The sequence below is a fragment of the Apteryx mantelli genome, chromosome 16, assembly GCF_036417845.1.
Source record: "Apteryx mantelli isolate bAptMan1 chromosome 16, bAptMan1.hap1, whole genome shotgun sequence".
Classification (NCBI taxonomy): Eukaryota; Metazoa; Chordata; class Aves; order Apterygiformes; family Apterygidae; genus Apteryx; species Apteryx mantelli.
Window position 1 is genome coordinate 18,121,434 of NC_089993.1, and position 20,048 is coordinate 18,141,481.

The following is a 20,048-nucleotide window of genomic DNA, read 5'->3' on the forward strand; positions in this document are numbered from 1 at the left end:
TTCCCACAGCCCGCCAGCGCGCGGGAAAAGGCACCGCTCCTCCGGAAAGGGGCACTGCATGGGGTGCAGCAATTTAGGGTTTGCGCCGTCCCCCAGAACAGGAGTGAGTACACTAGTACAGCAAACCGGCGCAGCACCAGTACAGTGTACTCATGCAGTACCAGTACACCTGTGCAGTAACAGCGCAGCACCAGAACACCAGTGCAGAGCACCTGTGCAGCACCAGTGCAACCATGCAGGACCAGTATGCCAGCGCAGAATACCAGTGCAGCACCAGTGCAACCATGCAGGACCAGTACACCAGTGCAGAGCATCCAGCACAGTACCAGCACACCAGTGGAGTCCCAGCAGAGCAGTGCAGCACTGGCACAGCAGTACCATACCAGCCCGGCACCACACACCAGCACAGCACTGGGACACCAGTGCAGAGTACCAGTGCAACTGTGCAGGACCAGCATGCCAGTGCAGAGTACCAGTGCAGCACCAGCAAAACCATGCAGGACCAGTATGCCAGCGCAGAATACCAGTGCAGCACCAGTGCAACTGTGCAGGACCAGTACACCGGTGCAGAGCGTCCAGCACAGTACCAGCACGCCAGTGGAGTCCCAGCAGAGCAGTGCAGCCCTGGCGCAGCAGTACAACCGCGCCGCACGAGCACGAGCACGAGCACGAGCACGAGCACGAGCACGAGCACGAGCACGAGCACGAGGCTGGCGGGGGGCGGCGCGCGGGCCGGCTCCGGGCGCGCGGCCCCTTTAAGAGCCGACCGGGCCGTATCAAAACAAACGGGCGGCGCCGCCATTGGCTGCGGCGCGGGCACGTGGCCGCACAGCTGGTTTCCTGCGGCCGCGGCGCGGCGGTGTCAGCTCCAGCGGGCGGCAGCGGCGCCCGCGCGGGGCCCCGCCAGCGCCCGGCTCCCCCCGGCCCGGCTCCCCCCCTCCCTCCCCCCCCCGGCGGCTCCTCGGCGCGGGCCTCGGCGCTGGAGCGGCGACAGCGCGCGGAGCCCGTCCCGGCACCATGGCGCACTCGGCGCCGCTCGGCCTCCTGGAGCAGAGCTGCCCCATCCAGGTGGAGCACGACCGCAAGCGGCGGCAGTTCACCGTGCGGCTCAACGGTGAGCGACGGGGCGCCCCGCACCCCCCCCCCCCCGCCCGGCCCGGCCCGGCCCGCCGGTGTCTCCACCCCCCCCCGGTACACCCCTCCCCTGGGGGCCCCTGTTCTTCTCCCAATGCTCCTTTGTCCCCCTGCTCCCTCCTTCCCCCCCCCCAATACCGCTCTGCCCCCTGGTCCCTCCCCCTGTCCCCCCCCCCCGACTCGCCCCAGTTCCTCCCCTGGTGCCCCTTTGCCCCCCCCCCCCCCGGTACCGGCCGGTGCCTCCTGCCCCATCCTTGCCCAAACCCGGAGACCCCGTGTAGGAGCCGCTCGGTTGCTTTTCAGGTAGGATTTTGGGGGAGGGGGAGGATTTGTGCTGGGGAACCCCTTGGAGGTGGGAGCGGGCTGCGGTGGGAGCGCCCACGCAGCTCGGCCGAGCTCCCGCAGGACTGGGGCCCCCCGCGGCCGCGGCGAAGGAGAGGAGCGTGAGCTGGCTGCTGGCAGCCGGTGCGCGGCGGGAGGCTCCCACCCGGCAGGTACCGGCCCGGCCCGGGCCACGCCGGCTCTGCCCGGCGTCTCCTGAGCTCTCGGAGCGCTGCCGGAGCCGCTCGTGGGCCTGGGGCAGGACCTGCGCCACCCGCGTCCGTGGCAGCCCGCGACTTTGCATCCGTCCCCCGCGGTGCAGATGGGTGATGGGGCGTCAGCGCTGCCCCGTCCCGCCGGCCAGCCCGTGCCTCTGGAGACGCTCTCGGGCCCCGAGAACGACACGACAACCCCTCTGAACAGCCTTGGTTCGCTTGTTGGAAAGGCTGAATAAAAAAAAGTAGGTGCTGCTGAAATTTCTTTTTAGCAGGCTAGTTCTTTTCCCGTCACCCTTTTAATGGTTAATCCCAAATATTCAAAGATCCCCAGGTCTCTTTCTTGTCCATTTGTCATGTGGAGAGCCGCTCTGGGGAAAATAGGCTATTTTACTGCCCTACAGAAATTGCAGGGTAGTTGCCTTTTAAAGAAAAAAAAAAAAGAAGAAGAAAATGGGTAGTCTAGTCCAGAAATTATACACACAGTAGGAGGCATTCTCAATAAAACAACAAGAATAGTCTGGATTTTATTTTAGACTTTTTTTTTCCCCTTCTTCAACCACTAATTACAAAGTGCAGGCTCGAGGCTCAACAATGGTGGAGCAAGGAAGGAGGAGGCATGTACGCCGGGTGCAGAGAAAACTGTTTCACCAGCCGGTTATTTCAAATGGAAAGAGATCAGACTAGGTCCCAGGTGATGGATCCCTGCTCAACATAGCAAGAGCTATAAGGCGATGCCCCTGTTGGAAAAACTTATATGTGCACCAAAAAAAAAAAGAAGTAGACAGAGGAAAGCTAAGGACCAAAAGTTGCTAGGGAAACATGATCTTTTTATCGTGGTTTGCCAAATAAAATCTCTGCCAGTCAAACTGAGTGACCTTCAGTGGCTGGGCAGGGAACAGTGGGGCCTTGGAGAGGGTGAACTTCAAAGTGGGAAGAATCACCTGTTGGTGTTCTTGAAGTGAGTCAGTTGGTTTCAGCCAGCACAAAACCCTGCTTCAGGAGGAGACTGCCTTGTCTCGGGGAAGTTGTGGACTTCCCCGGGGTTGCAGACAGATCCCAGGGATCAGGCTGTTTTTTTGGGGGAGCTCAGTGATCGAGTGGCGGTCCAAAAGCTTGATTTGATGTTTCAAACGTCAGCTGTCGATAGCGAGCCGGGGATGCTGCTGGGTACCGTCTCCGTGTGGCTCAGGATAGCTTGCAGAAATGGAGCATCGTTAGAGCCGCCCGGTGACTCAGTGCTGGCTGCGTAACGAAGCGGAGCTGGGCAAGGACCACAGAGCCCTGGCGTGGAGGTATTCTGACCACGGGGTTGACTAACATCCATGCAGTGTGGTAGTCCGTCCCTCCTTGTTCCTGATAGGCATTTGCTGATAACAACCAAACCCCGGAGCGTGGTCAGAAGATAACCATCCCCATGGGAGTGCAGGGGTTGGTGTTGGTTTGGTAGCTCCGTTCATCGCTCCTGTTCCTGGCGTGATGAATATCAGTGGGACTGAATGTTCTTGCAGGTTTTCCTTGCTGTGCTGCAGGGAACTGTAAGAAATGGGCCAGTCCCCAGGTTGTAGCTCCACTGTGACCTGCTAGATGGTGAGTGTGCGTGATGCTGTGAGAAAATACAGGTGGCTCATGGACCAAGGAGTCAGGCTCTGCTGATCTCTTGGTCAATGGCTTGGTGGTCTGCAGGAGTGTGATGCTGGTGGTATTCTTAAGGAAACCCCTGTAACAACAGGCCTGAGACACCACAAAAGCTGTAAAATGGTTACAAAAGCGTCAGTACTCAGCGTCACCTCTGCTTCAGCTTTGTGTTCCTGTTTGTGCTTCCGCGTAAGCTCGTGTCAGGACTACCTCCTCGTATGCGAGGAATATTGATTGCAATCGGTGTGTTCTCAGTCCTCGGTCTTTCCCTTCCTCTGACCCCTCCTTGCTACACCAGGTTTCTAAAACTATGATAAACAGCTGTTTCCTTTTAACACATTCCCTTTTCTTCTTTGTGTCCCAAATGCAGAAGCACTGAGAAGCTGAAAGCAAAGCAGATTATAACCAGACCTCACTGAGCTTTCTGAGAGCAGGGTAGAAAGTAAGAAGCCCAGCTGGGTTTGTAGTCACCTAAGATGTGGCTAACAACATGAGCTAGCCAGAAAACTCCCAATGCAACGACTTTGGAAAGCATCAGTTTGTCAAAACTGAAAATTTCTGTAGGAATCTTATAGGCCAGTTTTGTCAGAAAAAGTTCTTTTTTTGGATACAAGATAAAATTTCTGGTCAAAACAAGAAACCAAAAGAGACTCCCGTCCCAAAGTAGCCAGCAGCTCATTCTGCCTGCTGGCACGGCTGTTTGGGACAGGGCAATTGTGCTTTTAGCAGTGACCTGTTGGATTTCAGAGTGTCCATCCAATCCATCAGGTCTCTGTGGTTGGGAGATGGGCTCATGGCACGCACCGAGTGGCTCCGTCTTCTCCGCGGTGTCTCAGGCTTCTCGCGCACATGTGCTCCCGTTCATTCAGCACGTGGGTGCAGCAAGCCACACTTCCCAAACATCCCGCTCCTTCCCCAGCTGCTGGGTTTGGGCAGGATCCAGTTGCTTGAAGCTCCTGTTTTGCCTGCCACAGTCTCCTGACTTGAGCCTCGAGAGCCGGCAGCTCCTCCTTGGGAGCCCGGGCTTGGCTTTGCGCAGGGAAGTTCGCGCAGGTCCTGCCTTCGTGCTTTCCTCCCAGGAGGGGAAGGCTGCTCTGTTCGTGGTGGAGGCGAGGGGATCTGTTCACTGGGCGCTTTGCATCGAGGTGGCACCGCTCTTCTCCCATGCCACGGTCATCTTGGGAGACCCCCAAAACCAGGTAGCTGCTTTCAGCCAGAGACACCCCCAGCCGCCGCTGTTTTGCAAGCGAGGCCCGTCGCCGACGGCTGTGCTGTCTCCGCTCGGCACTCTCTGTTGTGGTCTGTTGTGTTTTCTCTCCGTAGTAACGTGCCAGTTGCTCGGTGGGGAGCAAGGCCAGCTCGCGGCGCGCAGTGGCCCCCAGCCCGGGATGCGAGCACTCCTCGGCACATCTTGTTCCTCTTAGCTGGCCTGCGAGCTTTCAGCGGTCACCTTTCAGCTCGGCAGCCAGGAGAGCCGACCTGCCTCCGGGCTTTCCTGCTCTGAGAGCAGGAGATGGGGCTGTATTTTGCTCTCCCCCAACTTGCTCGCTGGCTTTGCGGGAACAGTGCCCAAAGGATCCAGGGGTCTGAATCTTGCGTGCTGTCTCCAAAGGCCGGTGACTGAGCTCAGAAATTGGCCCCAAGGCAGCGGCACGGAGCAGCCAGCCGGCTCCTGGCCCCTGCTTTGCTCCCAGTCCCGCGCGCACAATGGTGTATTGTGGGCTGGCGCCGGCGCAGAGGAAAAAGGAGAGAGCCTTGGGTCTGGGGCTGCGGTTCCCTCCGCTCCGCCTTGCCACCGATGCTATGGGATCTGCTTGCCTGGTGGGTACCCTGTGCACCCTGGCGGCAATCCCCCAGGAGAGGTGGTCAACGAAGGACAGGCTGGAGGGGTCAGGACAGCCGTTGGGGCGTCTCCGACCAGCATCCACTGGACCAGCACTGCATTGCTCGGGCAAAGCCGCTGCCCGCAGGCCTCTCCTGATGCCTGCTGCGTCCCTTCCCTGCTTCAGGGCTGGGATCAAGCTCCCCATGAGCTGCCTGGCTTGGGGACTCGTGGCTGGTGGTGCAGCTGAGCCCTGACTGCATCTCATGGGCCTTGTTTGTTGCTCAAAGCTGTCTGGCCTGCTTGGGAAGCGTCATACCACTGGTTCTTGCAGTCCTGGTACAAACCATCCATGGAGAGCAAATTTAGACCTGGTCCCTCTCCTCTGGTCCTTTCCCACCTCCTGGAAGAGCTTCTAGTTCCTTGTGCACGCAGCGACTCAAGGGAGGGGGAAGGGAGGGCTGGGGACCAGCTGCTCTGCTGTTTTTGCCACACGGCCTCCTCTTGCTCACTTCACTCCTCTTGCTGTGCTCCTTTCTGCCCGGCGCTGATTTGCATTGACTCAGACTTCCTTGCTCGCAGTAGTCTCGAAGCCGAGGTGATGCATAAGGGAGTGTCTGCAAGTCAAACATCATTATCAGACTTACTGGGGCACTGCTAGGGCCGGCCAAGATCTGAGACTGTTTTGCTAAGCTCCGTCTTGGCAGGCTAATAAAATCCCTGCCCCGAAGTCTAAAGGGACGAGACAGACAGGCGGGAGGCTGGCTTGCGGCGTCCCTCTCGTGCCACGCTTTGGCATGGTTTCTGCTTGTGTGCCCTCTCATCCGGAGGGAATTGCGTCCCCGGGAACGGGTGGGATCCGGGTGCAAAGCCCTGCCAAAAGGAGTCGAATGGGCTGTTGTAGAAACCGAGCTTGGATCCGAGACCCCGGGATGTGGGGGTCAAGGCGGGGAAGGGGTCCAGGTGATGCAGAGAGGAGAGGCAGGGGTGTAAATGCACAGGTAACGCTGCTGCTTCCCCATGTTTTTTTTTGGGGGGGGGGGCTCCCTCCAGGTTCTCAGGCTTGAGATGAATCCCGGTGTGATGAGCCTGGGGCCAGGTTGCTCCTGATGGGTCACTGCAAGGGGTTAGCACTGCCTTTGGCTCCCCGTGCGCTTGCTTTGCTCTCTTGTGGTTTTTTGGTTTGATTTGGCTTTCTTTTTCCCCTTCCATCCTCCCTAATCTCCTGCTTTGTGTTAAACTGTTTCAGCTTTGCAATATTTCCTCCCCCTTGGGATGGGGAAAGGTAATGGGCCTGGGGGCACCCTGCAGCCCCCCCAGGACCGCGGGGCTGCGTAGCAGCAAGGCTCCCTCCAGCATCGTTATCACAGCGAGGCCCCTCTGCTCCCGTGTTTCCTCCTTCCCGGCCCCCAGAGAGGCCCTCGGTTGGAAAACAAGAGATTATGCCCTGAGTCACTCATGGAGAGCCCGGGGACAGCCCGCTTCGCCCTGCTGTTCCTGGAGGCTCCAAGCCCCGGAGAGGATGTTTCGAAGGAAATGAGGCATCTGCGATTGCGTTTTCCGCTGGCCGGTCCTTCCCCTCCCTTCACAAGCCGTTTGCCAACTCCAGCCACCCTCGAGACAGGGAGAGCTGTGCGGGACAGGATGTTCCTGCGAGACCTGCGCCGTGCGCCGGCCTCCGCGGGGAGGCAGGGCTGCAGCGAGCGCGCAGCCCTCTTGCAGACAGCGGGGAATCCAGGCGGGGTGCTGTTTCGCAAGACTGAAATCCAGTTGGATCCCAGCTTGTTTCTCCTCTAGAGATTAGGGTGTTTTGGGTTTTTTTTTTTGTTTTTTTTTTTTGTTTTTTCCACCTCCAGCCCCCTGTGGCAATACAATCCGGTGGGTCCAGCGGTGCCCAGCTTACGGATCGGCTTGGCGTATTCTTGCCCAGAGAGGCTGCAGGGGATGTTTGCGGTGACCCTGCAGCATCGTGATTTGTCTCTGGTTGTCCCCGTACACCAGCTGCTCTCGCAGCCCTGGTGCTCGGTTTGCAGGCGTGCGCTGAGGGCTCTGCATCACCTCCATCTCCCGGTGGGGGAGCCGGGCACGGTCACCCATCCTGGCCGGTCCCCAAGGCCTATGGCACGAACTTTATGCCTCCTTTATTTATTTATTTATTTATTTTTCCCTGTGCATCTTTAGGAGGGGCAAATTGAGGCCCCACTTCCCAGCCCGGGCAGGGCCACGTCTGCCTGCCAGCAGCAGTGGTCGGGGACCTAAGCCGAGCGCGGTGCCTGCAATATGAGGGATGGACCGAAGCCCCAGTCGGGTCTTCGGCTGTCGCCTCCCACGAGGAGAACCGGAGCTGTGTGTGATGGGTTGGGGCAACCGGGCTCGCAGCTTGGCCGCCGGAGCAAGGCAGGGCTCGGCTCCGATCACCAAAGCAGCGAGGAAATCGTTTAAAGAGGCATTTACCTACCTGGCCGCATCGGGATGTTTTCTGACCTGGGACCTCTGTTTCCGTGGTGTGGGGGGCACCTGCTTTCTCTGCAGGGCCTGGTTCAGTTGTGAAATCCTTTGGGCTCTGCGTGTGTTCGTCCGTGCGCGTGTGGCACCCTGCGCCTCCCGTTCCCGCTGCGGTTTGTGGTGCCTCCGAAATACAAATGGCAAATATTGAGGAAAAGCTGTCTGGGGCAGACCTGAGTGGGTTTTTTTTTTTTTTAATGCTACATTGTCTTTGGCTTTAAGATACATGTCTGTGTGATACTCTTATACAAACTGCATATATATATATATATATATATATTTTTTTTTTTTTTAAAGGCCTTCTGCCACGACTCGGAGAAGGATTTATTTCTAAACTTTACAAAACTTCAGGCAGAGGCTAGGGAAGGCTTCAGCGGAGCAGAAAGTTTGGAGCCTGTGAAAGCAACCATTATAACGGCATTTTATGGCCTTCGGTGCTGCCGGCACTGCTGCTGCCTCCCCTAACGGACAGTTTCCACCAGACACTTCCCTTCCAACACTCTGGGAAGTGACACTGTGCTCCGACCCGGACAGCCTTTCTCTTGAGGCAGAGACGGGTCTTGCGGCTGCTTGCTTTGCTTCTCGGCTTTCCCATGGCCACCTGGATCCATGCGGAGAAACACCGCAGTTCTCCTCGCAGAGATTTGCAGCTGTAAAACCAGGTTATAGGATCGTGTGCCACAGTGGCCTCGCTAAGGGGGAGAGGTGATCGCTTTTCAGCGGTTCCCACACCCCGCTACCTCTGCCCGTCCTGGCAGCTCACCAGGGAGGCCTTTGCCACCCCCAAACCCTCCGGCTCCCACGTGAGCCGTGGCCGGTCAGTCCAGTCCCCAGCTGGCCGCCTTCGCCCCTCTCCAGGACCCCAAAGTCGGTGGCAGATGGGCCGGCCTCGCGTGGCACGTGGGTCCTGCAGGAGGAGAGACCCTGCGGTCGGAGAGAAGCGGGGATAGCTGAAACGAGAGCTTGCAAAGCCCTCGTGAAGGTGTGTGTACGTGGGCCACTGTGGATGGAAGCGCCCTTCGTCCCCCTGCCGTAGCCTGGCCTGCGTTAGCGCTGGGGAGTAAATGCTGGGAGATTAATGCATTTTCCATGGAAGTGCAAGAAGGGGCTGGCAGCGGAGGGGTGTGCCAGCTTTGCCCGTTGGCCTTCTCCAGGAGAAGCCGCGGGGTTAGGAGTTACCGGTCCGGACTTGCATACAGCTTGGGATGCGTCTGCACCCGACGCATCTTCTCCTGTGGCGGGAGCAAACCTGGGCTGCTTACAGAGTTGCTGGTGGTGATGGATCACCAAAATGATATGCCTGTGGAAGAAAGCACATGCAAGACAGGATTTCTAGGATCCCAGTGTTTGCAAAGCAACAGCAGCATGGCTCCTGGGGCGCCAAGGAGACCTTTGCTGGATGGCAGAGCGTGACTGGGGTCAGCCCAATCCGAGGAAAAGGGATTTGGGAAGGGGCCGTGGCAGGGATGGAGGCTCAGTTGTGCATTAATCGCAGAGGCGTGGGAGCTGTAGGGGGACTGAAAGAGCTTGGCTTTTTGGCAAATTGGAGGCTGAGTGGCAGGATTACTCTCTGTAACTACCTTGGGGGGATGGCAGGTATGCCAAGAAAAAGGATTTAGGAAAGGAAAAGATTTATGTACACCCAGCGATGATATTGGCACAAGAATGAGTGGGTAGGAAACCAGCGTGAATAAATTCAGGCTGGAAAGGAAAAGGTTTGCATCCAGTGAAGGAGAGATGAATCTTTGCCTGAAAGGAGCAGGAACAAAAATTTGAGTGCAGGGTCGGATGGCTCATGGCAGGGCTGCGTCCGAGCAGCCAGGGCCTCTCTCGTCTAATGGCTTCAAACGTCCTGAGCCTCTGCTCGGGTTTGGTAAATGCCCGTGGCTGTGCTGCCAGGCTGATCGGGGCACGATGGATGCTCTCAAAACGCAAAATTCAAATGGGCCTGTCAAATACAGGGATCTGGGAGACTGGGCTGCAGTTGCTAGTCAAAATGCAATGCAGTGCAATAAAGCAGACTGAGCTCAGCTGAAATATTTAGTAAACACAGGTGAATTTGTGGCCCTTCACGTTCCAATAAACGTTGGAGGGTGAGAAGGGGTCTCCATTATTGTAATTGGAAGCTTTTGTTTCTGAAAGTCATTTTTAAATATAAAAAACCCCTCCAGAAATGAAATGTTTGCTTTTGAGCTGAAGACAGAAGTTCAGGTTCTGCAGATGAAGCCGGAGGGGTATCATTAGCTCTCCTCCGTTCTACACGTGCACTGAAACAACTTTTTTTTTTTTTTTCCTCTCTGTATCTGAAAGGCTGTGAGAAATGTCAGGGTGTTGCAACAGGAAGCGTGTGTGCGTGTGTGTATGTAAATGTATGTGTGCACGCATGCACCCATGCATGCCTGTGCATACTTTTTCCTGTGCTTTTGAGAGATCTGTCTCTCACAGCATCTTCCCCAGAAAGTGTCTGTCCTTGCTAGGTCCCAAGTGCTGCAATACCACACCAAGAAATCCTGTCTTATGTACCATGGTAAAAAAAAAAACCCAAAACTGCATGCCATACAGAGAAAAGAATTGGCTTTTACCTGGGTCAGCTTCCCCCTCCTCTTTTTGATTGCTTTCCACTTGATACCTCCAGTGCTAGCTGCTTTCCTGCCCTAAATGTTTTATATTGGCACTTGATATATACAGGGATGAGTAGAAAATTTGCCCCTAGTTCAGGGATTTGGAAATGCCAAGCAAGCTTGTCCCTACTTACACCTCAGGGGGTCAACAGGGATGTCCAAGTGCCACCAAAAGCAAATCCCAGCTAGGCTCTTCCAGCACGTGCGACCACCCCTGAGGCCACAGCCGTTCCTGATGGCCCTGCGAGCCGGGAGCGGCACTGTCCCACCAGGGACATCCAGAGCCTCACTGCTCTCTTGCCTCCCCCAGGCTGCCACGACAGGGCAGTGCTGCTCTACGAATACGTGGGGAAGCGGATCGTGGACTTGCAGCACACGGAGGTACCAGACGCCTATCGAGGAAGAGGAATAGCCAAACACCTCGCCAAGGTACGGCTGGAGCTCCCTCTTTTCCTTCGGGAGAAGTTTTTGCTATCATGGCCATGTTTGGGATGCTGGTGGTCAGCGTTGTGTGCATGCCCCATGGAAATCATCCCTGCTCCGATAGGAGAGGCACAGAGCGGTGAAGCGAGTTCCCAGAGGAAAAGGAGCGAGTCTGGGGATGACAAAACCCTCACGAGGGACGTGTTAAACGGGTCCTGACACAGCCAAGGGCAGAACTGGTGCCTGGGGGATGCTGGGACACAGGGGGTCCCCGTTCCTGGGGTTTGTGCCAAGGCAAGTCCAGGTTTGTCCCCTGCAATGTGGCTCCTCTTGCTCCCCAGGGCTCGCGCTGGGAAAGGATGGGGCCCTCCCAGGGCCTCGGAGGGACGGGGAGCGGATCAGGTGGGCCGAGATCCCCTCCAAACAAGAGGCAGCAAGGACTGAGCCATAAAGTGATGGCAGGGAGACACCAAGAGCAGCTTTTGGAGCCAGGTGCAGGCCATATGGCCAATGACAGTCTGGTGGGATCAGTTCTGATAAATGGCCCCGATCCTGCACTGCTTCCTTCCTGGCCAGTTTTCTGGCTGCAGTCATGGGTAGGGGTGGCTGTTAGCTTTGGGCTTGGGGGACAGTTTGCTGTCTTTGGACTCCATCCTGTGGCAGGAGTGCTAGTTTTGGTCCTCTGCTTCATCCCAAACCCATTCCTTCCCTAAAGGGTCCCCTGGCACAGTCACTGCAGGCATCGCTCGCATCCCCTGTAGCGGCTGCCCGAGCAGAGTCTGGTTTGCATGTCATGTATGCAGGCTTTGGTGGTCTCTCTCCTCCCACACATGGGCTCATGTCAGGGCTGTTTCCCCCCCTGGCCAGCTGCATCTTGGGTCTTGGCTGGTCTGACCTTCCCCTTCCTCAGCCCCTTCCCCCTGTGAGCAGGGCTGTGCATTTACTGATAGAAAGCTGCTGATCCTTGTGCTTCCTCCAGCTCCTCTCTCATTTCTATCAGATCTGAGGGCTGTGGGAAAAGGGCATGGGGGGCTGCTGAGTGTCCCCAAGTTCTCTGCACCCAAGAATAGCTTGTCCCATGACAGGGTGGCCTGTCTGGAGCTGATGGGAGGGAAGGGGTGGTTTGGGGACCTGGTGAAATACAAGAGCCTGAAGCTCTTGGAGGTCCATGTGCTCACTGGGGTCTACAAGCAGCACTTCCCACATTCACTGCAGTCCCCGAGTGGCATTTTTTTGCTCTATTAAAGCCCCCCATTAGCTTTCCAAGTTCTGTGTCTGGCTGAGGTTTCCACTGGCAGAAGGGCACATCTGCTGCAGGGATCCACCTTATCCAAACCCAGTCCTGGGCCTTCTTCCAGACAGACACTTGGAGAGGTCCACAGGGGTTTCCCCACCGCCTCCAAACTCCTCTGGCGCAGAGGCTGGGCATCCCCTGCCCCTCGGGGTTAGCTCCTCGCAGAAGGAGCCCTCCAGCACCTGGTGCCTCATTTGGGTGCCATGAGATGGCTCGGTGTGGCAGCGATGCCACTGTGCTGGGGGCGCAGGGGCGAGCGACCGCTCCCGCCGGGAGGCGGCAGCTCCTCCGCATGCTCCATGCTGGGCCCACGGTGGTGGCAGCAGCTGCCCCGTGGGCTCAGTGCCGCCGAGGCCATGTCTGGGTGGCAGGGCTGCTCTCTCCCTTTCCCAGGCGCTGGCAGGAGAGATGGAAATCTGTGATCAGACGTTCCTATTTCTGGCCGCAAGAGGGGCTGGGTGAGTTCCAGCACGTCCAGCTGTTAGCCCAAACTTGGCCCTTTCCTCCTTCCAGCAAAAAGCCCTTGCTCCCACCCCCCTTCTGCTCAGGAGCTGATTCCCCATCTCCCCCTGGCACTGGTGTCCCTCACCTCAAGGCTTCAAGACTCTTGTGAGCCCTTTTGCCTCCTGGGGTCCTGTTTTTGAGACCTGAAGCCATGCAGGGGGAGCTGAGAAGCTGCTGAGCGTGGTGGCAGTAGAGACTGCTTTGGGGTTATGACTGCTCCCTGACCCCTGTAATCCAGGGCAGGCCGTGACAACGGTGGCCTTCCCGTGATGCAGCTGGGCTGCCCGCAACGTGGCATCCACCGGGCCGTTCCTGCCAGCCAACATGTGTTGGGGCTGCCAGAGAGTCTCTGCGTGCCCCTGGTTGAATCGGGGACCATGTGGTGCTGCAGAGGCCACGGCAGGATGGCTGCGCTCCCCCCCCCCAGCTTTCTCCCTCCATCTGCTTCATGCAGAGGGGACATGAGGACAACCTGGTGCATCCCCTGGCTCTGTGTGGGGACCGGGGAATCTGCCCTCGGGAGGTTTTGGAGGCAGCAATAGGGTCCATGGGGAAGGGAGACGGCATGGCCTCGGCTGACCATGTCCTCTGGTGCGCAGATGGCCGCTCTGTGATGTGAGCGCCCCAGCTCCATCCCCTCCTGGGGAGAGGACGGGGTATGCAGAGTCCCTCAGGAGCAGCTGTCTGGTTTCTCCTGCCCGTAAAGGAGGTGAGATGTGGGGCACCATGTCCGGGAGGCTGCCAGCAGCTCCTGGCAGTCGAGGCTTCTCCTGCATGGGCTGCAGGGATGGCCAGCACAGGTGGGACAGCATAGCCCCGGCTCTCTAGAGCGATACGAAGGCACCGTGAGAGCCGGTTCCCAGGAGCAGGGCTGCCCCGTGTCGTGCTCATCCAGCAGCTTCTTGTAAGCATCCTGGCAAGCCCTGAGGAGAGCATCAGCCACGGGTGCTGTCTGTAACCCATCTGTCTTTTGGTTGGTTGCAGGCAGCCCTGGACTTTGTGGTAGAGGAGGACCTGAAAGCTCATCTGACGTGCTGGTATATTCAGAAATACGTCAAGGAGAACCCCCTGCCGCAGTACCTGGAACACTTACAGCCTTAAGGCAGGACTGCTCTGACACCAGCACGCCTGTCCCTGACTGTTCAACGCGGCCTTCGCTTCTCTGCGGTCTCAGGAAATCCCCCTCCCGCCTCCCACACTCACAATCCCCATTTTTTTAAGTGTGTCCAGGTGGTGCATGAGTGTGGGCACGACCTCCTCCCCTCTGCCTGTGTGTGAGCATGCCTACAGCTCTTGGGCTGGGCTGGCTCCAGGCACACGTTCCCCCTGGCGCTCTTCTCGAGCCAGGGGGTGGAAGAGAATGGTTTTTCTACCAAACTCCATCGCAAGACCAGGGGATGGCTCGGTCTGCATCTCACCCTTTCCCCTCTGCTTGGCAATGGCCATGAACTTGCAGGGGGACGTTGGTTAGGGGCGGCTGCAGAGTACCAGCCCCCCTTCCCTCCCAGCTGCTGGGGAAATGCTGTGGATTAAGCCTCATGGGCCGGAGGAAGGTGGTGGAGGAGGCCAGGCCCCTTGGCAGGTTCATCCCCCATGGCAGGGGCATCTGCTGAGCACCAAGCCTTGCCCAAAGCCTCGTGGGGTGCAGGTGAGAACTTGTGGGCCGTGGTGGCACTGGGACGATGAGACCTTGGAGCCTAGAGACAGAGGAGTCAAGCAAGAAGCGGCTTTCAGCAGCAGCCTTCGTCCTCGAGGGCTGCACCAGAGTGGACGCAGCGTGACCATGCAGAGAAAGAAATGTGGCTGAGTTGCAGGCGCTGCCTCCTGCCCCAGCTGTGGGATCCCCGCAGGGCCCGGGCTGCCGTTCCCATCTCTGCTCCCTGGTGTCAGTATTGTCCATGCTAGTGCGGACCCAGCCTGCTCAGGAGGAGAGCACCAGCCCTCCCCAGCCAGGCCTGGTGTCCCAGCACGGCCGAAGTGATGAGGGAATGTCCCAGGCTTTCGCAGGTGGCTGGGTGGTTTCCTTTTGCTGCCTGCAGCTGAAGAGGAAGGATCCTCCCATCTCCCTCTGCTCAAGCTTTGGGTCTCTGCCCCAGAACCTAGGGGTCCGAGCCCTCACCGCATCCCAGGAGCAACGGGGGAGCAAGGCTTCCAGGATCTGGTCCTGTCCCACCTCCAGGATTTGACGCTAGAGCCGCCTGCCTCTGCGTGGATGCTGCCTGTTACAGTTGTTCACTTCCCCTCCTTGCAGCCTTTGGAAACACACTCTGACTCGGGGCATCACCCATCTGCTGCTCACTGCCTCTCCTCGCAGCTCCGAGCCCTGCCGTGTCCCCAGGCGATGGTGGTACCACAGGGTCCTTGACCAGTGGCGAGGAGGAACGCCAGGCTCTCGCACTGAATGCAGCTCTCGCATCGCGCTGTTGCCTCTGCGGAGGATGACCTCGTAGCACGGCTCAGCGTTGTCGGACGTAGAGGTAACGCCGTCGCGATAGCGCTGAGAGCGGGGCGCAGACCGGCTCTGGATTGTTGCCTGTGCCGCCTTGCCCAGGTTTTTCAGGGCCTGAGCTAGACCCCGGAGAGTGGGGGATCCCTGCAAGCTCTCGGGATTTAGCGCTATGTTGGGGCCGGGCTGTGGGCGGCAGTGCTCCTGGCATGCTGTCTCGGAGCAGCTGCTAGCTCAGCTGGGGGGCTGTAGCCAGGCAGAATGAGATAAAGAGCCTTTCACCTGGAGGCCAAATCCAAATCTAGCTTATCTCAGTAGGGACTAAAGTTTACAATCTGTGTCGTGGACTGAATGAAGCCCTGGCCAAGAGAGAGCTCAGCCCTCTCCCAGAGCCCAGTGCAAAGTCCACAGAGGTAAAGGCAACAGCTCCTACAGCCTTTGCTCCCAGCTGGATCAGTAAGAGACGGAGACCCGTGCGTGGCCTCAGCCAGGAAGGTCCCAGTGTGTTCTTCCTGGCCACCCGGTCGAGGCAAAGCCCCTGCTGCCTGCCCTGCCTGCTGCTTGGGGTTGCCGGCCCCAGGCTTGCTCGCGGGCTGCCTGCCACCGATGTGACACAGCCCACTGCGCATGGGCTTCAGTAAAACCTTCCCAAACGCCATCCCTGCCCATCTCGGGAGGGACCTGTGCCCTGTCCCCGAGGCTGGGCCGGGTGGCAGCCCCATCGCCGGCTTGTGCTGCTCAGGAGAAGCATCAGGCTTCAGCCTTGCCTCTGCCTCATGTTTCTGCCCTCTTGCTGCCTATTTCAGCCTGGCTGCTGCCTTCAGGATGTCTTAGAGGGACTGGGAAAGTGTCATGGGTAGAGAACTAAAGAAAAGGGGCTCAAGAAGAAACCTAGCCTGCAAAACGCTAGCTCCTCAACAGGCAAAATACACTGCAACATCTAGTTACAGGAGCAAGGTTGGCTCTGTTGTAGCCGAGTAGTGACAGAACCGTCCCTGCTCTTGGTCCCAAAGTGAAGCTGAACCACCTCCTCTCCTGTGACCCAAGGTGAAAAGACACCACTGTATCTGCGATGCAGCAGGGCCGGATGCTTGGAAGAGATCTCTTAGGAGCAATAGCTTGTGTCCGGCGCTGAAAGTCTCGGCCCTGGTTTTGTGCTAGTTTGCACTGTGTGACGGTTTCCAGGAGTACCACGCTGTGTCTGCTGCGAGAAGATGGCTCACTAGAGATGTGCTGTGGTCGCTGCGTCGGCAGGGTCCACGCGTCCAAGCCTAGCTGTGGAGCCCTTTGTGCTGTTTTGGCAGGAACCTCGTGCTTCCTGGCCCTGGGTCACAAGTGGCAATCACTGCCTTAAATCAGGCACAGCACACGGTTTTGCTGCTGCTTCCCTTTGAGGTGCTACAATCCCTTCGGTTTCTGACCTGACGGAGACGTTTGCCAGTGTCCGTGCCAACCGTTTTACTGCTGTATCCATCCTCCACCCTGGCCTTTCCTTCCCCGTGGTCTCTGATGTCGGCAAATAGCAATACCCACAGGTCACCAGCGATGCTGCAGTCCTCCATGCTCCCGTGATCTGGCGCTGTCGGGCGAGAGACGGCTGGGGGCTCGCGTGGCGTTGGACAGTCCTCCCTCCTGCCGCTCTGCCAGCCGCCCTTTCCTCGCTCGTCCGTGCGGGAAGGAGCTTTCTGAGCCCTCTGCTGCCTTGGGCCGCTCCATGGTGCTGACTAAACCTGGAAGAGTTGGGGATCCTGGACTCTCTCCAGCAATGGGAGTGTGGAAGTGGTTTGGTTGAGGTCCCCAAGCCCATTTGAACTACAGACTTTGGGAGGTGGGGAAATACAAATTGCTGTCAAGCTTGCTTCCACATCGCCCAACTTGAACTCCTCCTTTCTCGTCTGCTTTCCAGAGTTGTCTTCCTCTGTCCAAGGTTTCCATTCTGTTGAATTCAGTGGTTACAATGTGCCTTTCCTTCTCAGGACCTGTTACAAATGACCTTTCTGCTTTTGTTCATGTCTAACATTTATCTTTATCCCTCCCTCTGTCATACTATAAAACATGAACATATTGCATGGAATACAATACAATAAAAAGCGTGGCTTAACTGACCTGTAGTGGTTCACTGTGCCATGTGTGGTGGGAGGCAGGAGGACCAGGGGGACCTCGGGGCATCCCCAGCTACGTTACAGCGGGGCTGGGTCGCTTCAGCAGAGAGCCTGTTTCACAAGCTCCTGTCAAATAACCCCAGAAACAAACAAATGCTCTAAATCTGGCCCCAAATCTCATAAAATATTTATTATGCACATGTCTGTGTCTTGGAGAAGGTGAGAGAAAAGGCAAAAGTTGGCAAATGGGAGACATACTGCACGTTTGTGTACACCACACAGATCAGCTCTCCCACTGCGGAGCACCTCGGAGCCAAATCCCAGGCAAGTGTGAGATGCTCCCCTTGCAAATGCATAAGAAGGCATGGGCTGAAGCTATTGAATTTTATTTCAGGCCTTGTTGAGGGCTGGCTGACCTGGTGATGACTGCGCAGAGCTTGGGGCGAGTGGGATCCCAACTGGTTCTTCTCCTTTGCTGGCCAGTCCTCCCCTGCTCACGCTAACTGATCCTCCCTCTAGAGTTACGGCCAAATAGTCATCAGGAGTAATCCTGCAAATGCAGCCTCTTGTGAAGCAGCACTAAATGCTTGTGTTCATTGGTTTAAGATGTTGGAAAACAAGGCTATTTAAATAGCTGGCAGGTGGAGTTTTTCCCTGCTGTGCTCATCTGGAGCAAGGCAGAGGGGCAGGTGACTCAGAAAAACACAAGGAAGTTCCCTCCTGGGGCCCCCGTGCTCCTAAGCCTGGGGAATGCAGCTTGAGTGCTCATTGCTAGGGCTCCCAGCACAGCGTGTTTACATTGCTTCCTAAAGCTGGGTGCAAGCCACGGAGGCTGAGGGCAGACTCTCGATAGTTGAAAATCCCAGGGTTGGGGGTGTCGGGGGGAGCAGGGGCACAGCTTATTTACAGTTATGATTTGACCCAATGTGAAAAGTGACATGTGGCCCTTGACTTGCAATTTGAGCAGGGAAGAGTTTGGGTTTTTGCTCCTCCCAAGATGCAGAGCTGTGGCTTTGGGTTATAATGCAAAGCCGGGCTGTTGCTAGTAACGCTTTCTGTTTACATTCCACATTCCAGAAAGTCCGATGCTCTGGCCTGCCCCAGCAATGCCGCCACTTGGCAGCGTGCTCTGCCATGCTGGGAGCATTTCCCAAGCACCTCTCGTTCATCAGGACCTAGCCAGGATGCAAATGCACCATTAACCACCTCTGGGAGAACCCAACCTCAGAGTGTGGCTGCGAAAGCAGGGCTGCGGGAGAGCCCAGCAGCCCGGATGCACAGCCTCGCAATGCCCAAGATGAAGGTAACTGTGGTTTTGCTCTCTTTAGTCGTATTACATTGCTTGTAGATATTGTTATTAAAAAAAAGGCATTTTCTAGGAAGCGGAGGTGCAAAGACAGCTTCACTTGCTTCTAAAATGCACTATCATTCGTTTCCCCTGCTCATCCCTGCTGTGCACACTGAAGTGCTCCCTGCTCCTTCTCCTTGGAGGTTTAGTGTCTCCTGAGGGAGAAACACCAAGAGAAGGATATTTGAAATGGATGGGAGATGGAAAATGGCATGGGAGGAGAGACCATCAGAGCCGGGGCTGGAGGAGGGCTGGTCATGCTCCCTGACACGTGCTGGGCGCTGATGGCGGGCAGGCAGGAAAGCGTACCTCTGGGACTGGGGAGGCTGCGGAGCAAGGGAGCAGCTGCTTGTTACGGGAAAAGGAATCCCTGAGAGAAAAGCTCCTCTCCTTGGAGAAGTCATGGAAGAACTGAGAGCTAGGTACTGCTCCGGAGAGGCCTGCCAGATCCTGGAAGATACAACAGCCTAGGACCTAGGCACAGGTCCCCTTGGGCGAGCTGTGAAAGACATTTGAGGCCAGAAAGTATGTTGTGCTGGGGGAAGGATCCCCTGGGCCGGAGGCTAAGGACAGGATGGGTCCTGGGATACCTCCCCGAAACCTTCAGCTTTGGCCGGCTGCGGGATCTACAGGAGCTGGGTACTCTGCAACAGCAGCAGGAGCAAATCTAGAATTTTGTTTTCTAGTGAAGTTTGGGGGTATACAATGACTGTTACTCCTCTGGGGATGAGAAGCAGCAGTGGCGAAGTCCCCATCCCTGCTTCCTCTCTCAGAATCACTTAATTGGGGTAGATTTACCGCAGCAACACCCCGGCCCCCTTCAGCAGGGAGATCCTGCTCTGCGGAGGTGCCCGGGAGGGCGAGTGCTGCTCCCTTCCCCCTCGTGCCTCTGCCAGGGCTAACGGCTCCCAGCGCAGAGGGGCCAGGCGAGGAGGATAAAGCACAAGCGACGCTTTTTGCGTGCGTGTGTTCAGGCACGCTCCGGCAGATAAGCACAGGGGCTTCCTTTTATTTCTCCTCTGAGAGCAAAGCGCGAATTTCTCTTCAAGCAGGAAAACAACATCACACTCCAGCTCTGGAGAACTTTTGTCCCCAAGCGAGAGCGGGCCCTGCTCGCCCCCGAGGCCCGAAGCCGCAGGGGCGACCCATTGCCCCAGGCCGGGCCTGGCTCCAGCAGGGCAGGCCCAGCCGCCCATCCCCCCGCACCGGGGGCACCGTCCCCGAGGCGCGGCGGCGGCCCGGGCTGCGGCCCACCCAGCGCGGCGGCCGCGGGCCCCGCTCCCGGCCCGCCGTCGCCCTCATGGCGGCGCCGCGGGGCACGCCGGGACTCGTAGTCGCGCTCCTCCCACGCGGGGCCTGTTGCCTCCGGGGCGCGCCGGGAGCCGGGGGCAAGGGGAGAGCTGCCGGCCGCGGGGTTTCGCTGCCTCCTTGCAGCCGCGTCCGGGGGATGGAGGGGACCCCACTCCCCTAGCCGCCCCCTTGCCTGCCGAGGGGACTACATGCCCCAGCGGCCCCCGCGCGGCGGTGCCGGGGCAGCGGCGCGGGGAATTGTGGGGGTTGTAGTCCTATCGGACGGGCGACCCCTGCCCGCGGAGCGGTTCCGGCGCGGCGCCGCGCACTACATTTCCCGTCAGGCGGCGGGGCTGGCCCGGGCCCCCTTGGCGGAGACATTTGC

General features: G+C 57.9%; 1 protein-coding gene across 2 annotated transcripts; it reads left to right on the forward strand.

The window, feature by feature from the left end:
• Positions 1 to 991: 991 nt before the first annotated feature.
• On the forward strand, positions 992 to 17,028 carry NATD1 (N-acetyltransferase domain containing 1). Of its 2 annotated transcripts, XR_010885788.1 has the most exons (4): positions 992 to 1,114; positions 10,567 to 10,685; positions 13,462 to 14,954; positions 15,730 to 17,028. XR_010885788.1 is itself a non-coding variant. In XM_067306076.1 (3 exons), the coding sequence occupies exons 1-3, from the start codon at positions 1,018 to 1,020 to the stop codon at positions 13,576 to 13,578; spliced, it is 333 nt and encodes a 110-aa protein (XP_067162177.1). In that variant the 5' UTR covers positions 992 to 1,017; the 3' UTR covers positions 13,579 to 17,028. The 2 variants fall into 2 exon arrangements, 1 of the variants encoding a protein (XP_067162177.1); XM_067306076.1 differs by having other exon boundaries at positions 13,462 to 17,028.
• The last annotated feature ends 3,020 nt before the right edge of the window (positions 17,029 to 20,048 follow it).